This window comes from Bubalus bubalis, chromosome 13, assembly GCF_019923935.1.
Source record: "Bubalus bubalis isolate 160015118507 breed Murrah chromosome 13, NDDB_SH_1, whole genome shotgun sequence".
In the NCBI taxonomy this organism is placed as follows: domain Eukaryota; kingdom Metazoa; phylum Chordata; class Mammalia; order Artiodactyla; family Bovidae; genus Bubalus; species Bubalus bubalis.
In genome coordinates, this window is record NC_059169.1 from 67,776,342 (window position 1) to 67,802,720 (window position 26,379).

At 37.9% G+C, this 26,379-nt stretch overlaps 1 protein-coding gene and 1 non-coding gene across 4 annotated transcripts; both read right to left on the bottom strand.

Moving 5' to 3' along the window:
- Positions 1-948: 948 nt before the first annotated feature.
- MRPS31 (mitochondrial ribosomal protein S31) lies at positions 949-26,311 on the bottom strand. Of its 3 annotated transcripts, XM_006065773.4 has the most exons (7): positions 26,066-26,307; positions 22,423-22,707; positions 18,122-18,277; positions 17,242-17,382; positions 14,636-14,715; positions 10,950-11,093; positions 949-1,256 (listed from the first exon to the last, which is right to left on the bottom strand). In XM_006065773.4, exons 1-7 carry the CDS (start codon positions 26,188-26,190, stop codon positions 1,027-1,029), a joined length of 1,161 nt encoding a protein of 386 aa, XP_006065835.3. In that variant the 5' UTR covers positions 26,191-26,307; the 3' UTR covers positions 949-1,026. The 3 variants fall into 3 exon arrangements, with proteins under 3 accessions (XP_006065835.3, XP_025118720.3, XP_025118718.3); XM_025262935.3 differs by lacking the exon at positions 22,423-22,707 and having other exon boundaries at positions 26,066-26,311; XM_025262933.3 differs by lacking the exon at positions 10,950-11,093 and having other exon boundaries at positions 26,066-26,311.
- LOC112578590 lies at positions 14,479-14,610 on the bottom strand. The gene has a single exon (XR_003102932.1). It is a non-coding gene; the product is annotated as a small nucleolar RNA SNORA71 (small nucleolar RNA).
- Positions 26,312-26,379: the final 68 nt, after the last annotated feature.

Here is a 26,379-nt window from a genome sequence, read left to right on the forward strand (position 1 = left end):
AATATTTGAAGGCTTTATGAGTCTGATTCTGTTGTTTATGTTGGTACAAATTCATGGTGCTTTCTTATGTATTTTGTCATTTGAAGAATGGGTTTATGGTGAGTTCCTTCACATTCAGTTTTTGTGTGCTTGTACAAGGGCCTGAGATACCACTAGTCTGAGACCACTCCACTGTCAACGAAGTTCTTATTTTGAGGTTTTTTTTTTTTTTTTTTTAAAGAATCCTCAATCCTGTCAGTTGTATGAACTTGAATCACACTGCTATGTACCATAAGAGAAATTAGTTCTAATATTGGTATGATGACCCAAAATACTAGAAGCAATTAGTATAAGTCCTTTGTTTCTACAAGGTTACTTCACTACAGTGATCCAGACTTAGGTAAAAAAAATATGTGTATATGCAAATATTGGGCTTCCCCTATGGCTCAAGGGTAACAAATCTGCCTGCCAATGCAGGAGATGCAAGAGATGCAGGTTCAATCCCTGGGTTGGAAAGATCCCCTGGAGTAGGAAATGGCAACCTGCTCCAGTATTCTTGCCTGAAAAATTCTATGGAGAGAGGAATTTGGCGGGCTACAGTCTGTGGGGTTGCAAAGAGTCAGACACAACTGAGCACAAATATGCAAATATAGAAACTGCATGTTTATATATAGTCTATGCATGTAAGTTTGTAAATCCTCTCAACTGTTATAGCCCTCTGATGACATCAGATATATGGTAATTATATTTCAAAGAAGTATGCTTATTGCATGAAAAGAAAAAGGTTAGAGAAAGTTGTCTTATTACTAATTCTAAGATATTCTTTTTGTTTAGAATTATTAGTTGAATCCATAAAAGCTGGTGATTTTTTTTTCCATGCAGGAATATTTTTCAATTACTACCATATATACTTTTAAATTATTTAGTATTTATATCATTCAAATCAGATACAATAATGAACACAGTATATTAAAACTTCTAGTAAAATTATTTTATTTAGTTATAATATGAATCTCCAACAGCTTGAAAGAAAAATTTCCATGGTCTTCAACTAAAGTTTATGCCACTTTCTTTTAGAATGTCCTGTTTTTCATTAAAATAATTTCTAAACCACTCTATATGTTCAACCTTCTGTTTAACACTCAGATATGGATTTTTGGAAAGGCCACAGGTCACCAGCTCCATGAAGTGGCGAATTGGTCCTTCTTTTGGAAAACCCTCCAGATATTTATCCAGAAATATATGTTCATGAAATTCTGAGCCATCATCATCAAAACCTAGGAAATGAGACAAAATACATTACAATTTTGAATGTAAAACCTACACCAATACAGTATATTAACACATACATATGGGATTTAGAAAGATGGTAATGATGACCCCATATGTGAGACAGCAAAAGAGACACAGATACAAAGAATAGACTTATGGACTGTGCGAGAAGGTGAGGGCGGGAGGATATGAGAGAATAGCATTGAAACATGTATATTACCATATGTGAAATAGATGACCAGTCCAAGTTCAATGCATGAAACAGGGCACTCAAAGCCGGTGCCCTGGGACCACCCAGAGGGATGGAGTGGGGGGGTGGGGGAGGGGGGTGGTTTGGGACAGGGGGACACTTGTGCACCCATGGCTGATTCATGTCCATGTATGGCAAAAACCACAATAGTGTAAAGTAATTAGCCTCCAATTAAAATAAATAAATTAATCCAGTTAAAGGCATGAACATTAGAGTCAGACAGAGGTTTGCTCACCAATTTAACAACCACGTGACTGGGCAAATTAACTTTCTCTGAACATCAGTTTCCTCAGGCACAAAATGAGTATTAGAACAGCACCTTCTTCACGGGGTTTTTGTAAAGATTAAAGATTAAATAGACAGAAAGCTTGTAAAACTCTTTTACACTGCTTAGCATTTTACAAATATTCAAAATGGAGCAGTAATTATTACTAATGGATATTTTAATATCTAAAGAAACCACTAAGAAAACTATACAAACTACACTAAAAAACACATAAAATAAAATGGACTCTTAAGATATATTCAGGCAACTCACAGAAAGCCAAGAAAAAACAGAGGAGTGAGAAACATAAAAATGAAAAAAAAACCAAAATGAGACTTAAATCCTAACAAATCAATAACTACTTAAATGTAAATGGCCTATACCAATCAAAAGAAAAACATGATCCAACTATATGCTGTATACAAGAAACTCACTTCAAACACCTATAACACAGGTGTTGAAAGTATGGAGGAGGACATATCTTGCTAACATTAATTTTTAAAAAGGAATGCATGAGTGGCTACATGAACATCAGATAAAGCAGACTCCAGAGCAAATATCAGAAAGAGGAATATTACATAATAAAGGGATTAGCCCACTAAGAAGATAGCAATCTGAATTATGCATTCACCAAACAAAAGTTTCTAAATACATGAAAGCAAAACTGATAGAAACATAGAAATAGAAAAATCCACAATTACAGTTTTACTATCCCACTGTCAGCAACTGATAAAACAGCCAAGTAGAAAATTAGAAAAGACACAGAAGAACCAAATATTAACCAACGGGATTACACTGACATCTGCAGAACACTCCGAACTACTGCAGAACACAAATTCTTTTCAAGCAACCATGAACGCTCACCTAGTTTAACCATACCCTGGGTCGCAAAACAAACGTCAACACGTTTAAAGTAACTGAAATAATACACAGTATCTTCTCTGATAATAACGGAATCAACACAGAAATCAGTAACAGGAAAACAGCAGGAAAATCTTCAAACAGTTGGAAATTAATATAAATAATTCGTGATAAAACACAATTGAATGAAAAGGTGGCCATGTGCTAGCCAAGGAGAGAGACCTCTAGAGAAACTAACACCGCCGACATCTGGGTCTTGGACTTCCAGCCTGCAGACTATGCGAAAGTCTACTCTGCTGTTTAAGGGACCAGGTCTGTGATATTTTGTTATGGAAGCCCTAACAGACTAACATGGGTCCACACGAATATGCCAACTTTAAGATGCATAGATGATTCAATGGAGAAAGGACAGTCTTTTCGATGAATGGTGCCAGGAGAACTGGGTATCACTGACCAGAAAGAAAAAGAATCAAAGCTTCACACTTCAAATTAACAAAGAACAGATAATGGTCTAAACTATATATATAATATGCCATAGCCATTCTGAAAACAACTTGAAAGGTTCTTTAAAAAGTAATATTTAACTACCATACAACCCAGCAATTGCACCCCTAGGTAGTTATCCCAGGAAAATGGACATTTGTATTCATACAGAAACCTGTACATGAATATTTATAGCACCTTTATTGTTAACAGGCAAAAACTGGAAACAACCCAGATGTTTCTTATCAGTTGAATGGTTAAACAATAAGGTACATTCGAACCACGGAATATTACTCAGCAATAAAAACAATAGCAAAAAACCCCCTACTGACACATGTAACAACTTGGATAAATCTCCAGAGAATGAATTATCCTAAGGGGGGGGGGGGGGGCACTCGGAAGAAAGGTTACACACTGTGTGATTCCATTTGTATGGAAAAAATTAGAGAAATGGAAAATGCATTTGGTGATTGCCAGGGATCAGAGACTAAGAAGGGGAGGCAGTGGGAGGTGAGTGAAATGTGGCTATAAAAGGGCGTAAGAGAGATCCTGGAGGTGACAGAACTGTTCTGCATCCTGACTGTGGTGATGGTCACATGAACCTACATATATGGTACAACCACACAGAACACACAAACACACTCGCCAATAGAGTACATGTGAAACTGGTGTCATGTGAACATGGCTGGAACACTATCGATGCTGACTGCCCGGCTATAGGCTGTCCTGTGCTTATACATGAGGTAACCACTGGGGGAAAATGGGTACAGAGTATATGGAATATTTATCATTTCTTACAACTGCACATGAACCCATAATTATCTCAAAAACAGTTTAAAAATGCTATCTCATCAGTTAGAATTATCTTCCACTTATTGAAAGAGATTTTTTAAATTTTATTTGAACATTTAAAGATCTAGTCATTCACTTTTATAAAAACTAAAACACACAATAAACAAATCAAGGCTTAGATTGCTAAATGGCCACACACTACTACTATGCTTGTATACATAACCCTTTGCAATGTGCCTTTGCCCTTCTTTCCATAAAGAGGTAGATACAGCCTGTTGCTCCAACCCTTAAATTGGAGGTTGGCCAGGTGACCTGCCTGGTCAATGGGACATTACCAAACTTAATGCAAAGGCCTGAAAAGCCTTTACTATTGTTTTAGGAACTCTTCTACAGCTAGGTGAACAAGCCCAGCCTAGCCCATGAATGATGAGTGACATAAAACCCCCTTATTGCCTCCCCTGACAATAGCCAACCTCAGCTAGACATGTGAGAGAAACCAATCTAGACTGATCCAACCCCAGGCACCTACCCAAGCCAACCAGAAAACCCATAAGCTCATGAGCAGTTATGACTTAGCTGTTGTTTTACTAAATTTGGAGTGGTTTGTTATGTAGCAAAAACAGAATTGGTTAAGGTTTTCCTAAGACTTCTTCAGGCTCCCCTGGTGGCTCAGGCAGTAAAGAATCTGCCTGCAATGCAGGAGACATGGGTTCAACCCCTGGGTCAGGAAGATCCCCTGGAGAAGGGAATGGCAACCCACTCCAGTATTTTTGCCTGGAGAATTCCATGGACAGAGGACGCCAGTGGGCTACAGTCTTAACGGGTTGCCAAGAATTGGACGTGACTGAGCAACTAACACACAAGACTTCTTCACATTCAGAATCCAACTCTTCTGAATTGGCTGTTCAACTCTGGGTTGTCAGTGGCCATGCTTTCAGTGGCCACCTCCCTTTAAGAACATGTGTGGTGCAGCATTTCTTAAGGGCTCCACTATGGCCTCTTCTGATGCCCCCAGTGCAAATTTAGACGCATATCCACAGGCAGTGACAGCTATCTCTTCACTGCAGCCCGACTAGCATAGTAAGATACATCAGCTTTAGAGATATTTAAAACTTTGAAAAACAAAAGTATGTTGTATTCGATGAAATACAGAAAAAGAGACATGCAGGGATATTTTAAACGGAAGTTGTTCTCTATCCCATAACCCTCCAAAGTTTCTATTTACATTTTTCAAGGCCAATTACTTCCAAGACTAATCACTTTTATGGTGTATATCCTTCTAGCCCTTTTCCTAAATTCATGTGTATTTTTACAGACAAATTATTGTTTTAAAAGAATCTTTCCTTGAATCCCATTGAGAATTCTCTACGGTTATCAATAGTTTACTTCACCAGGCAATCATGTTGTTCCATCTTTACTTTTGTTTTGTTTTGTTTTTAAGCCATATGCACCTGGGGATAGGAATAGGGAAAATGCAATATGAAGTAAAAATGCAAAAAAGTCTCACTCTGCTAAAGATCTTTTCCATATCATCAAGTACTGCTTCCAGTTCCACATGACAATATTCTTTTAAAGAAAAAAATACCAATATGGCTAATGTAATATGAAAAACAAGGCAGGTTTCAATGTTCAATAACATTTGGAACAGAGTATGTTAGGGCTAAAAAATAAGGTCTGTAGCATTGGAAACATAATAAATCAAGGTAATAATTGTTCTCAAAAATCTGAGGGTGACTCCTGGATTGAATGTTTATGGTTATTAGTTATTAGTCTCCTTAGATGTACTTAAGATATAAGACTTAAGACAGAAAATTGTGCAAGAGAAACTATTTTTAAAAATAGCTGTGCTAATACAAGATCAGTAATTAATTTATTAAATCATTAACAGACCAACTATCTCTGACATAAAGTCATAATGAGTTAGACAAGTACAGAAATTATGACATGCTCTATTAGGGGGAAAAGCATCTAAGGGCATAGGTGATCTTATCTTATTACTCTTTCTCTAGATGATAAATCAATCATCTTTTTAACTCAGAAGGTATAATGAACAGATCCTTCCTGAATGAGTCAATGAGTGAAGAAAGCCAAGTAGTACTGGGAAGTATAAAACAAAGAAAAAAAAAAGAGAGAAAGCGATAAAGAAGGGATACTATATACAAAACTAAGTTCCAGATAGATTAATCGGGAAAAAGCTAACAGATCTACGTCCAAATTAAAGTCTTTGTTGGTTAAAGGCACTCTGAACAGTTAAAAGATAAGCAACAAGGACTTCTAGTTAAAATGTAGTAGATTGAACACATGATTTTTAAAATCTCTGCTCCCTTTTAACACCTACTAAATGGCAGTAAAAGGAATAAAAAGTTGAAAAGTTCAAAGATAAGCAGAACAGAAAATGAAACTGTAACAGGAGTTATCACCAAAATGTTAGAAGGAAAGTGGACAGATAAGTAGTAACTGACTCAGCTGAGTTGAAAAATGCTAAAACCAAATTAAGAAGCAAACAGATATCAAAGGCTTTGGAAATCAGTGGCACCACTGAAATTAGGAATGGGGATGAGGGACAAAAAAACAGAAGACTAATTAAAACTGGTTTAGGGGATAATTAGATCTCCCATGATCCATCTTCTACCTGTACCTCTAGATAACTACACCATCCATCTCCCAAAGAAGATGGGCAGTTTTATTTTTTGGAGAAACTAAAAAAGAGGAATGAGTCATTTAATTGATAAGCAGGGGAATTAAGTGAAAGTCTGTATGCTGATTAGTGAACCATTCCTCCCCACTCCCACCAACGGTGGAGTCATCCTCACCAGCTGGAGGATTGACTGGCTATCTTATTAGAAGAGAATGTGTTCATATTTATTGCAATTTAAAATATGCCTATTGTTTGACCCTTGAATTAACCTACTCAGACATGGACAGAAGGATATGTATAACAGGATTCACTGAAGTTCTATTCATCGATAGGAAAATGGTAAAAATAAATTTCAGTCATTCATACAATGGCATAGTACAAAATACATAAATAGCTCCCATTTTATAGAACTATTAAAACAAAGTTGATCTCTATGTACTGACAAGGAAATGCTTAAGACATACTGCTAAGTAAAAATAAATAAAATTTAAAAGCTACAGGATACTATATGTATCATACGGCCCCATTTAGACCAAAACAACAGATAAATGTAAGACTATCATTTAAGGCGGATGTGGGGACATACATCAAACTACTGGCAATGGTTGCTTCAGGAAAAGGGAAGAGAACTGAGGGGTAAAGTTTATTCTTTATTCTTCTGTATTACGTTTTTGTGAGTAAACTTTCATACATTCATTTCTATAGCTTAAAAAACTTTTTAATAAGCAAAAGAAACAAAATATAGTAAGGAAAAAGTAAGAGTGGAAAATTAAAGACAAGAAGGAAACCCCAGTGGTGTACAATCAACTAAAGCAACATAGGTTAAATCTGTGTCTAATTCTGCTTTAAATATTAGTGAATGCAATTTAACACATTATTGACTGGAGACGTATTAACACCACAGGCATTAGTTTCTGCAAAAACCCCCTGGTCAATAATGCGTTAATATTACTGACTACAGCTAAAAATACAGTACAGCAAATAAAAGTCAAGTCCAGCTAATAGCAACGACCAATTTGACAAAGAGTATATCACAGCACTGAAGCAAATTCACTTTCACTTTGACTTGTTTTCACTTCTATTTTGTCAAACTATTATTTCTTTTCCTGGCAGTACTCTGCGGCTCTTGTTCACTGGCCACCATCTGAAACCACCAGCAGATTGTTTCAGACAATACAGACCTAATCATCTTTATATTTGCCCCAATTTTCTCCGCACTATACCCTCCCGCATAACAACCTCTGAGTTTTATGGTAATTCTGAGCTTTTTTAACTATTCTTGCTAGCTCATGTTAGAGCATTCATTCCAGACACCCTGGCAAAGGATGGCATGCTATAAGTGAACAAATTTAAACCAACTGAGAGATAAAAGCATGACTGACATCCATGACTGAGCTTTTTTGCCCACTGAAGCCTCCAAACTGAGAATTACTCTTGGAGGGCATTTCAAAGACACTTGTAATTTGGTGGTATATACATGGCTGATGAATATTCAAGAGCAAGTCTCTTGTAAACTGGATAATGATAAAAATGGGATTAAATTTAGATAAAGCCAAAGCTAAAATAAAAGTGATCTTATTGCAAAATCTACTGGGAATAATTCCACCTAACCGTTCTTATACAGAGAAGGCAATGGCAGCCCACTCCAGTACTCTTGCCTGGAAAATCCCATGGAAGGAGGAGCCTGGTAGGCTGCAGTCCATGGGGTCGCTAAGAGTTGGACATGACTGAGTGACTTCACTTTCACTTTTCACTTTCATGCATTGGAGAAGGAAATGGCAACCCACTCCAGTGTTCTTGCCTGGAGAATCCCAGGGACGGGGGAGCCTGGTGGGCTGCTGTCTATGGGGTCGCACAGAGTTGGACATGACTGAAGTGACTTAGCAGCAGCAGCAACCGTTCTTATACATCTCTGGACTGGAAAAGCACATCAGAAGGGACAAACCAGGTCTTAACTTGCCAAAAAAAAAAAAAAACCCATCAAATTGGAAAGTCAATTTTTACATTTTAAGTGGCAAAACAAACAACAGAATTTTTTTTTTAATGTAACAGAAAGACACAACACTGGGAAGTAAACTGTAAACACAGGACATGCCTTTAAGATGCTTTCAGCATTGTGTTCCCAACCTGACATGGTAAGCCCTTTTTTCCTTTGGGGGCGGGGGGAATCTTTTTCCAAAAGTATCGAAGTAAATCTTCATGAAACTAATTATTAGAAGAGAGAGCATGATATTTCATTACTCTTAAATCCGAAGTATAAGAAACATGAAAGAATGTTACTAAAGGGCCAAGACTCCAGGTTCTAAGGCCAGTCCTCTATTAACGTACTGAGAAGATCCTAAGTATGTGCTGAGGCGGGTGATCAAAGTGAGAAAGTTTCCACAGTCCCCTTCCTGTTTTTCACTCAGATAACAATTGCCTTCAGGAGGTGGAAATGAGATACCTCCCTTTCTGACCCCAAAGCATCAATAATGTGTACAGTGTATATGGACACTTGTCACATTTATCTCCCCAACCTGACCAGAAAACATGCTTGGGTTTTTTTTCCCCTTTTTCAGAAATCACACTTTCTTGAAAACCAGGCCAAATCTAAGATAAATTCTTTAGCGTCTGAACACGCAAGATTTTGATGACTGAAATGTGTCACTGCTGATGACAATGTACCACCAAGTCGTGCTTTCCTACGATCCTGTTTAGTGGTACCTAGAAAATACACAATATCCTTGTGAATATTTTAAGATTTAAAAATGTTATAGAAGAGAAAATACTTATAATAGCAAATCCCCTCACAACACCATTGCTGTACAAACAGGGATGATGATGGTGACTTGTATAAGCTCACTTATTTTTCAGAAGAATCCCATAAAATGAGTCCTATTATTATTTCTATCATTTTATAAGACAGAGGACCTGAGGCTGGGAGAGATTAAGCTTCACTCAGGCACTTGAACTCTAACCACCACGGTTCGCTGTTTCTCTTAAGTCAAGTCGCATATTCTACCTCAATAATGGGTTTTAAAACATGTCTGTCACCATGAGGACCTGGAACATCCAAGCTTCAACAAATATGGAACAAAGTTTTCCCTTAACATCATAGATTGTATTTCTTAGTTTTTTGGGTTTTCTTTTTTTGCTACTTTAAAATTCTATGATCACATACAAGAGGGGAAAGGAACTAACATTTATTTCTAAGTATTATATGCCAAGAACTGTAGTGAGCAACTCACTAACTTATCTGATTTAATTCTTACATTCTTCCAATGAGGTTTCTTTAATTTACAGATGAGGAAACTAAAGCTCAGGAGGTTAAATTATTACCTCAGAGGCAAATGGCTAATAACTGACAGAGTTGGAATCCGTATTCAGGTTTATACAAACAAGTCTGTGGATTTGGGTTTTGTTTTTTTACCTTACCCTGATACCTTCCAGAATGTACATTATGTAATAGATGAAACACAGATTTCTATATTATTGAATATATCATACAAATATTTAAAATATTAAGAATTTGCTAAAGGATGTATAAGTCCCTAAAGTTTTCCTATATAAAATACTACTATATGTAAATATAAGACTATTTAAACTTCCACTCCACTTATCCAACAAATGAAAGGTTATCAAAAATTAAAATATTACAGTGCAGAATATTACAAAGGTTAAAATATGGACTACTTTTTCTTAAGTCTTCCTGAGGTGTTTGCAATTTCTAGCTAATCTTACCATAAAAGTAAATGAATCTCTTCTAACTGAAAATACACCTATAAGTATTCAATGCCATGTTTGGCTGATGGTATCATGGGTGCCATAAAAAATAAATAGCATAGTTAATACTGTTTTCCTTTTGACTGAGGAAGAGGTAACACCTCCAGAGAGATCTCCAGGAAAGTAGATAATATTTTATTACCAGCTCCAAGTATCTAGGTATGCAGCCAGAGTTCCCAGGAAGTTCAAAGCCTCCAAACATACTTGCTTTGAGAGGTTTTGAATACAAGAAACATGTGCCTCGTTAAAGCAACGGTTTCAAATAAAAGATACTGGTGTATGACTTAAAGAGTTGTAAACGTTGCCCCAAACTGAAGGATGACCTTACCCAGTATTTAATGTATTAGAAGATTTACCAGGTTATCTCCTGCTTAGCAAGCACAAAACTGTCATCTGCAGTTTTCAACACCGGGATGTCATAGAAATTAATGATATCATTTCTGCCATATAACTTTACCTTCTTATCGAACAATCAGAATTAAGTGAAATCTTAGTATTCTTAAAAACACCATCAGATTTCTTTTAGGACATCACAAAGATGTCTACACTAAGTTTTGAAATTCAGGTAAATATCCAGAACCTACAACTGAACATCTACCAGATTAATCTCAATCAGAGTTTTATAAACCTCTGATGTTAAGACTTACCTGCTTCATTGTTAATTGGGAACTCCCACAATTTCCCCTCTTTTGTCCACTGGATCATCTCTTCAAAACCATTCTGAAAGGGCTGTTCAGTGACTGCAGCTAACTGCTTAGCAAATTCTACATCCCAAAGAGAAGGGGCTGCCTCTGTAGAATAAAGACATTTGAAATATGCACTATTCTATGTAATTATCTTTCTTTTAAAAATGTTATCACCTCTAAACTGGCAATATATTTTCAGATCTTGAAACTCATAATTAAACAGTATATAACGAAAGGTCACTGATAGCTAAAATGGAAACAAAAACTATATATAAAGACTACAACCACAATGACTGCAAGCCTCAACTTTTGTTTTTACTACAATGCTAGGTAATTAACCCCTAGTCTCACAGTCCCCTCTACTGAAAAGGAGAAAAGAAACGTCCATTTGTTCAAGGATCCTTTTGATGAATGTGAAAACTTTTATACAACACGTGATTTTGATCTTTAAACTCTAGACTGTTTATTTTTAGTCTGTCAAGATAAGTAAACTAAATTAAGATAATGTAAACTAAACTACAATAACAATGGCAATGATAATACCATTAATGTATACTGGGCATTTACTCTGTGCTAAATGCTTTTTATATATTAGTCCATTTAATCCTCACAACCAACTCTATGAGTAAGGTAATATAATGTTAGCTTATTATGATCACCATATCACATTTCAATCATTTATTTCCTTTGGAAATTCAAGACATCTTTGAAGAATGAGTCATACTCTCACCAATCGTTGCTGGTGGAAATGTAAAATGGTACAACCGCTTTGTAAAAGAGTTTGGCAGTTTAAGAAGTTAAGAATACACCTATCACACCATCATTTTACTCCTATTTACTCAAAAGGATCCATACATAGATCTGTACATGGAAGTTCATGTATGACTACGCCTGACCCCACTGACCACTAGTATGAAGTATGTTGGTCTTGTACATCTGATAAGGAGAAGACTCCAGCAGCTAGGCTAATTAGCCACAGTTAGAGTAATCATAACAGAAAATAATTTAATTATCATGGTTACTTTTAAATTTATTCAGTGGACACTGATCAACTTATGTTTTTTCCATAATCATCATTAAGAGTTGAAACAATTTACTGAACGTCCACTGTGTTCCAGGCACTGTTGTTTAGCCGCTAAGGAGTGTCCGACTCTTTTGTGACCCTCTGGACTGTAGCCCACCAGGCTCCTCAGTCCATGGGATTTCCCAGGCAGGAATACTGGAGTGGGTTGTCATTTCCTTCTCCAGGGGATTTTCCTGATCCAGGGATTGAACCCGTGTCTCCTGGGTCTCCTGCATTGGCAGGTGGATTCTTTACCACTGAGCCACGTAGGAAGTCCATCCAGACACTACTTGACATTTTAATTATATTATCTCATTTAATCCTTGAGATGTATGTATTACCCACATTTCATAAGTGGGAAAAGGGAGACTCCAAGAGGTTAGTAAGGCAGAATCTTAATTTTAATAATCAAGATCTACGCAACACCAAAACTCTTTCCATGAGGCTAAATTGCCTCTCAGCTCTAGGTTACTCCAGGATAAGCAGTTGGGTCTAAGACACCCCCTTTGCAGCAGTGGTAAGAACTTAGCAGGGAGCGAAATCTGGGAACCATGGGATGGAAGAACTCATTCAGTCAGTCAATAAATAATGAATGAATGCCAACAACATGTCAGGCATTATTTTTATCAACACATGGTAGGGAAAGAGCAGTGGAAAAACACTAAATGTACGCTTGCACATTGTTGCTATGCTTGAACTTAATTGGGAACAAAAGACTTTCTTCGGATTCATGCAAGTAGAGCTTATTAAAATGCCTTCAATAGAGTACATTTATATAAATCTGTGCATTACTTTCCTTAATAGAGTATAATCACTTAATATTATTTTAGAAAATACATATACCTTCAGTACCTCTGGGCCAGCTCATCTTAAATTTTAGGAATAAGACACGTGATTTAAAAAAGCAAGCTGGCTCCTTCAAGAATCCATGTGCTTCTTCTGGTTGTTCATTAGGCAGACAACAGTAGCTACCCTGTCAACAAATTCCCTTTCAGAGGCAAGCCTAAGAGTTGCCACTTTGTTATTCTCTGGTGGTCCGGCAGTTAAGATTCACCTTGGTAGCCCCGGTTCAATCCCTAGTCCAGTTGGGGAACTAAGATCCTGCTAGTGCACAGTGTAGCCAAAAAAAGAGCTGCCACCTCAACAGGGGAGAGGTGGCCCATTCTCCATGTCTGTGCTTTTGCACTTCCGTTTCCTCAATCATCTGCGACAGAATGCGGCTGTCACAATACGAGAAGGGGGTTGGTCACCTAGTTTCAGTTTCAGTTTAAATGAACAGTGACTGAATTAATGCCTTTTCTCCATGGTATTTATTTATAGCTTAATTTGTTAAAAAAAAAAAAGATTTAAGATAACAGATTCCTATTATTTGTAAGCCACTTGGCTAGGGGCTATTCAGTATACAAAAATCAATGAGACCTAGCCACTAACGTCAAGAGATTTATTGAATAGTGGGAAAATCAGATGTTTTTATAACTGATAGAGCCACTGGAAGATGGCCTAGGAACTTAAATATCAGAACTAAAATTATTTCTACCAAGGTTCAAAAAGCTAACTTACAATGTTTAGAAATGAAAGTCACTTATAAGCATAGATCATTTGTATGGAGTTCCTTCACTTACTTTATCAGTAAAGCAAATTTAATGTCAAGCAAGAGGACACTCTTAGTTCTTTTTAATTAGGATTAAAATGGTGACTAAGGAATTTGACTTCTTGCCGAAAGAGGAAAGAGAACAAAAACTAACCGACTAAGTGTGTTAAGAAAAAACACTACAAGTCCACCAAATACATTTCCTGAATGCTCTCCTTCCCATCTCCTAAATAATCTCTAAAGCATTTCTACAAGTTAGCATCTATAAATGACATCTCCGAAGGCAGACATTACAATTTTTCTTTATCTAACAACACAGAGGTGTGTTGCAAATAGTGTAACAGTTGATCATTAACATTTTAACCCAGGTTAGCAGCCACTCTATAGATCTGGATCCCTGAAGCAGACAGTACTTACCTCCTGTGTCCCATGGGGCTGCAACATTTCAAAGGGGAAACCTGACCAACACAAGCATGTTAACAACTACATGAATAAGCAAGATCCAGGTAGACAGGGCTTCCCTGATGGCTCAGTGAGTACAGAATCCACTGCAATGCAGGACATGGGGGTATGATCCCTGCGTTGGGACAATCCCCTGGAGGAGGAAATGACAACCTACTCCAGTATTCTTGCCTGAAAAATCCCATGATCAGAAGAACCTGGCAGGGCTACAGTTCATGGGGTTACAAAGAATCAGACAAGACTGAACATGAGTATGAATGGTCAATGACAGGACAGAATATCAAAATACTTGATTATTATGCAATCAAAGTAGGATATTTTTCAAAGATAGAACGTTTCCATGCCTGAGAAATAGTGTTACTTTTTTTTGCTAGTGTGTGAAAACTCCAGGGTTTGGAATGGATGGCTAGGCTCTTCAAACATTGGGAAAGATCTTTCAGCAACTCCTCTCCCTCCAGTACCAATGACCAGGGCACAGGCAGCCCACAATCACTTTTGATGCAGGAGAACAGTCTTATTTTCTTAACAAACCTGTTTCAGGTGCCTCTTCAGCAACTGGCTTAAGCTCAAAAATATTAAGTCTCTTCCCCTTGTATATATTTTTCCTAAAACTGAAAAAGAAAAAAATTATTTTAATGAATATTTTTATACATGGTCAACAAAAATTGTTTATGAGAGGAAACTTTTATATGAAAGTCAATATAAAAATTTAAAGTAAAAAAAAAATTAAAATTAATTCCACTGACCCACACGAGACATTTGAATTAAACCACATGTCTTTAGGACTGACAATTAAAAATAGGAACAAATTCACCTGAACTTTTGCATCACAACACAGCAAAGCAGTTACAACAATTTAACTTCCAAAATACTTAATTGAAAAGATCAGCTTAATTTGCTACAATTTTTATTTGATCCATTGCATATTAAGGTTTTAGAAAATCTGATGTTGTGGAAAGACATCAAAATATGCTAAGTTAGAAATTGTTAAAGTCAAAATTTGTCTTCCTTTAAGGGTAGAAAACACTGCATGCTTCTTAATTACAAATTATAATTATAAAAGACAGTATAGAAAAATCAAAACGTCCCCACTCGCAAAGTGATCGTTCTGTAATTTTAAAATTATGATTAACTTTATTTACAAAACTATTTAATTAACTCAAAATTAATGTCACAGAGTTAACAGGTAACTTTTCTTTGTACGTTTTAATCAACTGCTTTATGCATCAATTCACGTACTTATTTGAAAAAATTTCCTGGCAGATTAAACACTAAGTTATAAACTGGAAGGTTAGCTTTTAAAATAACTTTGAATTCTTCTCTGGATCAAATTACTTTTTTCTACTAAATTAAACTAACTGAAAAAAATTAAAATATCATGTTAAAATTAGATAAGTGAAAAGTGTTAGCAGCTCAGTCGTGTCCGACTGTTTGGGACTCCATGGACTGTATGTAGCCCGCCAGGCTCCTCTGTCCGTGGGATTCTCCAGGCAATACTGGGCTGGGTAGCCATTCCCTCCTCCAGGAGATCTTCCAGACCCAGGGATCTAACCTGAGTCTCCTGCCTTGCAGGCAGATTCTTTACCATTTGAGCCACGCCCTAGGGCTTCATATTCAGCATGTCACAGGTAGGCAAACAGACCTACAGGACCATGAAAGATGGCCAGTCCCGGTATTAGTCAGATGCACGGTGCAGGTCAGCGTGTCTCCAAAGCCAGCACTTGGGGTTCACACTTCTCCACCTCTAATGGAAGGAATCAGTTGGGCCTGGGTTGTCTCAGGTTGCTCCAAGTCAGAGCAGGTGAACAATCTGGTATCTCATCATTGCTTCCCCTTATTCTAGAGTCCTGTAAGCAGCTTTTTAATGCAGGCATTATAAGCACATAAACCCCTTCCCTACTTTTTTAGCTTCTGCCTTGTCACCTTCTAATTTTTGATGACAGCTCAAATCATTAAAAATCAACCTATGATACAGCATTCTGATGTAGTTGCATGGAATCATTTCAGAGAAGACTGACTCGAAGACTGATTTAAAGATGACTACAGTTAAATATTTTGGGAGAAGCTCTTTGTGAGGTTTTCTAGGGTGTTTTGTGGAATTTTTTTTTACTCGAGTATAGCTGATTTACAATGCTGTGTTAGTTTCTGCTGTATAGCAAAGTCAGTCAGTTATACAAATAAATATAGCCACTCTTTTTCAGATTTTATCCCCATATAGGTCATTATTCGGGGAATCTTAAGTTAAATTCCAAGTGACACATTCTACTTTGTTCAATGTCATAGATATACAAATTACTTTAATTCAAATAATCTTCCAAAGTCACTATAACCTCTGAACTTCCTTTATTAACTGCTGACCATCTTTTCCAATCCTCTTGTATAAATTAATAATTTAATACCCAGAAGGCGCTAACTCAGGTTCCTGAGATTATACGTAGAACAAAATCCATGGAATAAGCAACACACAGAAAACCCTCCAATTGTAAGCACATCCTGCTATAAAGTTCAGTTAGTGTTTGTCAGACCATGCTAAATATTCGGCTTTCTCTCCCCAACTATCACTTCATAGGCTTGAAGGAGAAAGAGCACAAACTTTTACGTAAACACAGACAGCTTTCTACTATAAAATAACTATGTAAGACATGGCTTAGGACATGGCTTAGCATCTTTAAGAACTACAAATTACCAAATTGAGATTGCCACAAATAAGCTACCACTTAAAGGTATTATAACGGATCTTCCTTTTTTTGATGGTGGGTCCTTTCTCTGAGGTGTGAAGAAAGATGATTCTAGAGAAAGGTAAAGGCTACATGAACATGCTACATCAGAATGAAAAATAATGCTTCTCACAAAACATTCGTGTGTTCAGAGTTTGGTCAGCTCCACTTAATCTAAATCAGGAGACCGCTAACCAGGGCATATGTGAGGCGGGGCCCATTTCGACTTACGAGATAGAAAATGGAAGGCTGCTAAACCCAGTACACCTTTTCCTTTCTAGGAGATGGGAAGCAGAGACTACGGAGACAGATGTAAATGTATCCGTGACGCTCAGATACCCAACAGCAAGAATATACACGGCAACAGAGTCAATCGACAGTTCAACAAATCAAATCAAATACACTGCAGAGCCTGAGTACCTTTTTCTCAGATCAGCGGTCTTCTCTCGGTCAACAAAATCATCAGCTCCTTCGTCAAACTGAATCTGGTGCACTGGTCGTGTGCTAGCTCTCACTGTGGAGGATCTGGCAACTTTCATATCTGATATGATGTTACTGAAACTGAGAAAAGAGAAAGGTCAAGTGTGTTAGAAATTTTAGCTATGGAACAGTAATGAACTTTCTGAAACATGAGATTCATATAATTCTTATTTCACTTCTATGCACTAATAATGAACAAAAAAGTTATGTCTAAATAAAAGACTATATGTTGTCTATCAATACCACAGACCACTAAGATGGCTGCTGCTCTTTTAAAAGTGCTATTCAGAAATGTTCATTCAAAACATGATTAAAGGTGTCACTCGTGAGAAACTGTCACACATCCAGAGAAGGGGAAATACAATCAGTATCTGTATCCCTATTACCTAGATTAAAAAGCTGCGTTAAAGTTGAAATGTAGCCATTTTTATTTGCTGCATTACGTTTGTTCAAATACAAATAAAATGAGCGATCATATTGTGCATAAAATCAGCATATTATTTAACAAAAAAAAATCTTCTCAGAGAAACTCTTATTCTGTTACTTATTATTTTTAATAATACTACTGAATGTACCACTTCTTTTTCAGGGACAAGAATTATGTAACTTCTCAAAAGAAGTTTTAACCATTCCACTGGTCTTGTAAAACTGTGATCTTCCTTATTAACATGTGAGTTATAACAGAAACCAAACTGCTAATATTTACGAGGCATATTTTATATACGAATGGATATATTACGTACACTGCTCGGCATGCACTGAGTGAAGCCAGCCTCTTGGAGGTATCCGCGCCACTGGCATGGCTATCTGACTCACTAACCTAATTTTGGGTTTCTCTCCATCCTTCTGAGCCTTCCAGTCTTCCTCGTGCTGCCGGAGCTGCCTGAGCAGCTCCGACTTGGTGGTCTGCTTGTCAAAAGGGAGAGAGTCAGCAACTGCGGTCGCAGCCGCCACCAACTCCGGGCTCAGGGACTTGCTTCAGAAAGAGAACATGGAAAACAAATGAGAGACAGAGGCATGACTTCAGTGGAAAGTCAAAATTGATTTCCTGGGTAAAAAACTTCTTGTCATTCGAAAAGTACCATTCAATTTCTAACAAAATCAAGGATTCTTAACACAATATTGTAAATCAACTATATTTCAATAAACTTAAAAAAAAAGAATTCTTATATATGAGGTATCAGTTTTATAATATAATATAATCAGTTTATAAGTGTTACAATGCTGAAAGCTCAAGTTAATGGATCCTTAATGCAGCACAATACTAACTCAGAACAATATATGAAGGTAGAGGGATGAGGGATCAGCCTCAAAAAGGATAAATTTGTGGATTTTTAAATTAGATGCCATTTTATTTCAAAAAACAATACAGACTGCAAGCAAATATAAAAGCTGTGAAACCTGTTTATATAAGCTTTAATCAAAATCTCCCCAAACTGGAAAACCCAAAGCACTATCACCAGAACAGATAAACTGTGATACATATCCATGCAATGAACAGCACTCAGCTCACATCACATGTATGAAAATGAATGGAAGAAGCTGGATTAAAGAAAAATGTATCTTGCATGATTCTACTTATATCAAAAGGCCAAACTAAGGTGGAAAAAAAAAAATCAGAGCAGCGGCTGCCTCAGGACAGAAGGTTACTGATGGGGAAGGTGAAGCTGGGGAATGCTTTGCATCCTGGAAAGTGTGGGCGTTCCACGTGCACATCAATTTGTCAGTATCCTGCCACTAAGATCTGTATACTTTAATGTATGTAAATCTTACCCAGGGAGAGGGGGGGATCATAAATCATCAAGTGGGAGATGGAAAGTGAGTGAAGGTATAGATGACTCGAGAATGGCAAGATGTGGTAATTATCAAAACTTCATCATAGGATTTTACTTTATATTTTACATTTTCCATAAGCTTAAAAAAAAAAAGGCTATTCTTCAGTAAATTAGGGTAAGAGAAAAATATGCCAGCTACAAAAAAGAAGTTATTTACATTTTTTAACTCACTGAAAATAACTGCCATCTCAATGAGTGGGATCCAAATTACTGTTTTACTTTACTTGGCTTTCTATCTCAGGAAATGATGTGTAACATGAAAACTGAGGTTCCCAAATCCCTGAAGCTTGGCCTCAAAGAGACCCTCAAGGAAGCTGTGAGTGAGAGTTGTATGTAAATCAATGTTACCAGAAACTGAAAGAAAGGGGACCTTAAAGAATAGGTAGCTGAAATCGGAGCAGGTAGTTGGTTGGTTAAGAGGATATTAGTTAAAGTATGGGCTAGAAATTTTGGTTACCACTGTGCCCACCAGGGGTCTTATTAGGTTTCATGATATATTTGGATCCAAAGCTGTGGACATGACTGTAAAAACCTAAGATGTTAGAAAGATTTAAGACAGTGCCTTAGAGTACCTTTCAGACAACAGGAATTCTAAGAAACTTAAAAGATGTGGTTTCAGGGCCTCTCACAGGGAGCTCAATACACACCTGGACCTTGGTTCCCAAACTGTGCCGTAAGGCACCCCAGAGTACCTCAGGGAAATATTAGCCATGTCTGTCAGCGACTGTGAACTACTAAGTCAAGGTAGTTCACAGCTTTAACATTAGACTACTGCATTCCTTTCTATGTCACCGTATCTTTGTGAAGATGGTTCTCCAGCAGCTGCTGTGATAAAAAGCACGAAGCCTTCAAAAATCAGTATGGAACAGGAATGAGAGTGACAGTGTGGAAGGCTAGGTCATAAAAACTACACAACTCCTAGGGGCTCATTTTCTCTCCAGACATTCCCCAAATTAAGGTGGAAAAAAAATCACAACGGCGGCTGCCTCAGAACAGAAGGTTACTGATGGGAAGGTGAAGATGGGGTCCAGCCACCCTGCAGTGAGGGAGCCCAGGCCACACACAGGTGTTTCTGTAACAGTTCTGGCTAAGGTATCGGCTAACAGCCAGTATCAACTGCCAGACCAGAGTGAGCAAACCCACAGATGGTTCCAGCTCCTGAACTTCCGAGTCTTCCAGCTGAGGCCAGACATTGTGGGGTGGAGATTAACCTTCTTCATTGTGCTCCATCCACACTGCTGACCCACGGAATTCATGAGCATTAAAAACTGGCTGTTTTATGCTGCTAACTTTGGGGGCAATAGTTACACATCCATGGTATCTATATAAGTGTGCATAGGTTTCAATACATAATACAAATAAAAAAACTAAAAGCAGGCCATGCACAAAGCAATGACAGTGCATCATGAATCAAAGACAATGATTAACCTACTTCTGTGCATCTGTCTATGTTACTCGCTCAGTCGTGTCTGACTTTTTGCAACCCCATGGACTGTAGCCCGCCAGGCTCCTCTATCCATGGGATTTTCTAGGCAAGGTAACTGGAGTGGGTTGCCATTTCCTCCTCCAGGGGATCCTTCCTGACCCAGGGATCGAACCTGAGTCTCCTGCACTGGCAGGCAGATTCTGAGCCACCAGACAAACCAGTGGATCTGTGCATCTGGAATCCCTTAAAACACAAAGCAGTCTGAGTACAGAATTCTCCTAGGCTTTGATGCTTGTCTCATTCATACCTAATTGGACAGCAATTTTAAAAATTACCTTTACTGAATCTCTTCCCTCTTAGCTCAGTTGGTAAAGAATCCACCTGCAATGCAGGAGACCCCAGTTTGATTCCTGGGTCGGGAAGATCCGCTGGAGAAGGGATAGGCTACCCATGCCGGTATTCTTGGGCTTCCCTTGTGGCTCAGCTGGTAAAGAATTAGCCTGCAATGCGGGAGACCTGGGTTAGATCCCCTGGATGAAGGGAAAGGCTACCCACTCCAGTATTCTGGCCTGGAGAATTCCAGGGACTGTATGGCCCGTGGGGTCGCAAAGAGTCTGACTCGACTGAGAGACCTTCACTTTCACTTTTCACTTACTGAATCTCTGCAAAGCAATCAACACATCTGAACCACTTCATTAACAGTTAACTAAATTATAATAAAAAAGCAAAAGGGATCATAAACAGGTCTGGAAACTGGGGAAAAAACCTCATTCTTCATAAACATTTTAAAATGTGCGTTTGAATATTATCTAATTATATGTATATATATTTTAATTTGTTTTACATTGTTTCTAAAAAGGAGGAGAAGATACTTATTACAGGCATTTCCTGTTTGAATCAGCTTACTCTCTACCTAGTTATGCCTTCCAGTGGTAGTTTTGATACAATATAGAAATCAAACAATTCCATTAAAATGTTAAATCATGGTGACCTGAATGGGAAGGAAGTCCAAAAGGGAGGGGTTAGGTAAATGCATATACCATATAGGTATATGCATGGCTGATTTATTTTCCTGTACAGCAGAAACTAATACAACATTGAAAAGCAACTGTAATAAAAATTAATTAAAAAGTGTTAAGTCACTCTGAGTACTGAAATCTGTATTATCTGTTTATTCTGCTAAGTGACAGATAGTGATCTTAAAGCCACATTTCTTATTACTGATGATGTCATTGGTACAATCATTATTTATATACTTATATATAACTAAAACAAAATCTTGACATAGAAACTACAACAAAATGCTAAAATATCATGATTGTACTTAGATTCAGTAAATTATACTCTTTTAACAAGCACAAGGAATTATAATACTTTTAAGAAACCACATAAGCTGAGAGCCCTGGAATTACTGGTCAAAGGAAGTCATATAAAACAGCTGTAATTAACATGCCAAAATTTTACGCTAGGTGGAATTTTTTAATGAAATTTCAAATAAGTTTTTCAGAGATACAAAGCTACCTTCAAATCAGGATGTAAATAATTTGTTAATAAACAACTTAAAGCAATTAAATGTGGTTAACAACTGATAAATATGTAAAAGAATGTGGAATTCTCAATTAGATAACTATTCTTTTCCTCTCTCTAGACTCTATACAGATATCCACTTAAATATAGAACAATAACAGTATTACTCATTTAATTATTAGTCTCTGTGTTTACAAACTAATATTTAGTCTTCATTAATTCCATAGCTCCAATGTACTTTAATTAAAAAAAATTTTTTTTTCTGAAAGAAAAAGTTTACTGGAGTTTCCAAAATTACTTTAAAAAAAAAATTCAAATTGCAATTCAATTTACCTCTTTTGGGGGGCATCTTCTGGAGATTTTTGAAGCCTGCCAATTGCAGCTTCCAAACTTTTAAGTTGTCCTCTATTGGGTGGCTTTGTTGTTTGTACATTTACCGTGCTTAACTCAACTTTCATGCCCTTAATAATATTTACCAAGTCTTTTTTCTTATTCTCCTTTATACTCCCTTGGTTCTCCGTTTCTTTGGAAATTTCACAGGCTGGAACAGACTTATCATCTTTCTTGCTATAGATCACGCTGTTAGTGCCAAAATATCTTTGGATATTACATTTTGTCCTGAAAAGATTAAAGAAAAAAAAAAAAGGAAATATAATGCAAAATAACAGAGCCAGGGCTCAAAACTTTGCTTCAATGGATTTAAATTTCTTTTAGTTCAAACCCTTCCCTTTTGCTTATTCCTGTCGTTAGCAACCGTAAGAACAGCACTTAACATTTCTTGAACACATACTGTGTGCCTAGTTTTGTGCAACATTTTATGTATATTTTCTCACGCCCACATCAACTCCATAAGGTAGGTATTATCCCCATTTTGCAGATAAGGAAACTGGGAACCAGAGATGTAACTTACCCAGGGCCATGTAGCTCAGAGCTCACTAAGGCCTAAGACATACTGGTGAGCAAAAAAAAGTTACAGGTGTGCTGAGATGCTGCCCACCTGAGCCCAGCAAAGGCTATTCGGGGCCAGCAGCTCCTGGAGTGCCTGTCTGTTGCCTCCTTCCATTTACCTCAAGGTTTGGTATTAATACAATATCACTGTCTATGTGTTCCATAACACTAAAAACTTTACAAAACACTGACACGGTTAATAAATTTCAATGTATTATTCTTAAACCCAAAACTAACAGACTGCCTAGTTCTTGTTCTTAACATGACATAAGAATATCTCACAATTAAACAATATGAAATAAAGAAACTTCTATCAATAACAAAGGTTACTTTCTTAAAAAAAAAAAAAAAATTCCTGGCTGTGATTCTAATCTTTTCGACTTTCTCACTTGAGCTACCAATGTCATGTAACCAATCATTCTTTGTAAACTAAGCTAAAATGGGACAGAAAAAAAAAGAATATTTACTGGCTAGAGTCACCATTCTGCTTTCTTCTTTATAGACTCATTTATGAAAAACAACAACACAAACGATCCCATCTGTTTCAAACTCATGCAAAAAAAGATTTCCCAAATGTCTAAGGAACCCAAATGTCTAGTTTTATATTTTGTGGCATTAAGAACCTTTTAATATAGTTAATATTGAAGCACCTTAAAAACTAGTGAATGTGCTAGTCTTGGTAACAGGGTATAACCTATGAAAGTCATTGATTAAATATAGTGAATATCTACTCTATACTATTTTAGGCACTGATGATATACTAGTAAGTAAGAATCTCAAGGTCCCTACTTTCATGAAGCTAACAGGCTAGAACACTTTCACAAACTTTAATAACTACCTAGAGGACTTACTGAAACACAGAGTCTTTGGTTCTACCAGTGATTCTGATTCAGCAGATTTGGGGAGGGACTTGCAGTCTGCATTTCTAACAGGTTCCCAAGTAAGGCTGATGCTGCCTGTCAGAGGACCACATCCAAGTTGCCATGTTACTACGTCATTTAATCCTTACAATCTTACAGGACAGGTTGTATTATTATATTCTTCCACATTATAGAAGAAACTGCTGCCCAAATAGGTTAAATGAGTGGTTCTTAACCTCTAGAGGTTATATGAATCAAAAAGGGAACTTATTTAAAACATGGATTCCTGACATTCTCAGTTGGTAAGTCTGGAATCAGGCCCAAGGATCTGCATTTAATCAAGACTTGGTGCCATTGATCTTAAGACACAGCATAAGACAATGGGTTAAACAGTATCTCAAGTTCTCACAGCTAGTAAGTGGTAGCTTACTGTGTGCTTGCTCAGTCACTTCAGCCGTGTTCAACTCTTTGCAATTCTCCAGGAAAGAATACTGGAGTGGGTTGCCATACCCTCCTCCAGGAGATCGTCCCAACCCAGGGATTGAACCCAAGTCTCTGGCGTCTTCTGCACTGCAGGCGAATTTCTTACCGCTGAGTCATCGGGAAAGCCCTTTATGAAACCCTTTAATGAAACTTTTATGAAATCCTTTAATGAAAGACAAAATGGCTTTTTCCAAAAATGCTGAAAGAAACTCTTTGATCTGCTCATAAAATTGTCAGAGGCTAACACATCGAACAACTTAAAAATCAGAATGAAAACCAACTGCATAATCAGTATCCTTATAATCAGTACACAAGAGCCTCAATATAATACTCAACATGTGGTACTAATGAATTCAGGAAAAGCTTAATTACGATTTCACATGTGAAAGTCAAATTAACACTAAAGGTATCATAACAGAAAGGTGACAATCAGGAGACTGAATCTCACATATAACCTGTGCTTCAATGTTTTCTTCCAACACTGCTCTAGCACTACTGAAAGTAATCTATATTATTCCAGGAAAATCATGTATGTATAACACTAAACAAATAATAACTAGTATTTTAATAGTAACTGCATAACACTAAAATAATAAAACTCTAGCCCGACCTAACTTTCTTGTAGTCATGTATGGATGTGAGAGTTGGACTATAAAGAAAGCTGAGCACCAAAGAATTGATGCTTTTGAACTGTGGTGCTGGAGAAGGCTGTTCAGAGTCCTTTGGACTGCAAGGAGCTCAAACCAATCCATCCTAAAGGAAGTCAGTCCTGAATATTCATTGGAAGGACTGATGCTGAAGTTGAAACTCCAATATTTTTGGCCACCTGATGCAAAGAACGGACTCATTGGAAAAGACCCTGATGCTGGGAAAGACTGAAGGCAGGAGGAGACAGAGGATGAGATGGTTGGATGGCATCATCAACTCGATGGACATGAGTTGGGGTGGACTCCGGGAGTTGGTGATGGACAGGGAGGCCTGGCATGCTGCGGTTCATGGGGTCGCAAAGAGTAGGACATGACTGAGCGACTGAACTGAACTGATGCTGCAAATCTTTTTCTCGCCTGGCTAACTCAAACCCTGGGGACCCCTTCAGATTTCACCAGACTTCTTTCCAGAAAGGACACCCTGAACCTCTCCTACAACGGTCAGGCGTCTCTGCTCATCCAGCTATTACCTGTTCGACGAATTCTGCCGTATTCTGCGCTACTCACATTATCTCAGCGGTTACTCCACTATACTTGAACTGCCTACTTGGTGGAACTCTAAGCTCTGCGATGGCAGGACTGTGTATTCGGGGCGTAACTCCAGTGCTGGCATAAAGATCAGCGCTTTCAATAATGAAGGTAGGAATAAAACCATCACAGTCTTGGAAGGTTTAAAAAAAAAAGTACATAAAAGAATTTAGCTTTCTGGAACCTGGATAAAATGAGGGGAGAAGTGGGAAGAGAGATGAGGGGCGGTAGGTGGTAGGCAGATGTTCCCCACGCACGCTATGACCTTGGGCAAGTCACCTTATCTTTCTGGGATTTTCCCTTGCTCAGAGTTAAAGCGGCGGCTTCTAAGCTCTCGCGGGTCATAACACGGACCCCAGGACGCCGGAGAAAAATTAAACTTGAATGTGCCGGAGCCGGGACAGGGGGTGCCTGAAGACCTGCGGGCCCAACAGCGCGGAAACGCGGTACCTGACAGTTCCTTGCGGAGAAGCGAGGGGCACAACGGTGGCCGCCGATGCCTCCGGGCCTGCGGAACACAGAGGGAGCCGGGAAAGGGGGCGAAATGGGAGGACGGCCGAGACCCTCGGGAACATCTCCGAGAAACGAACAACACCAGGAACACCGGCGGATGACGCGTTTCTACCAAACACGCCCCCCCCGGCTCCCGCTTCCGTTCCCCGGCCCGGCGCGCTCCTCTCCCTTACGTTCCGGCGGACAACAAGGGGCGGGTACTTATGTTCCGGATTCTCCCGGAGCCTAGCCGCTGCCCCCAGGCGACTCCA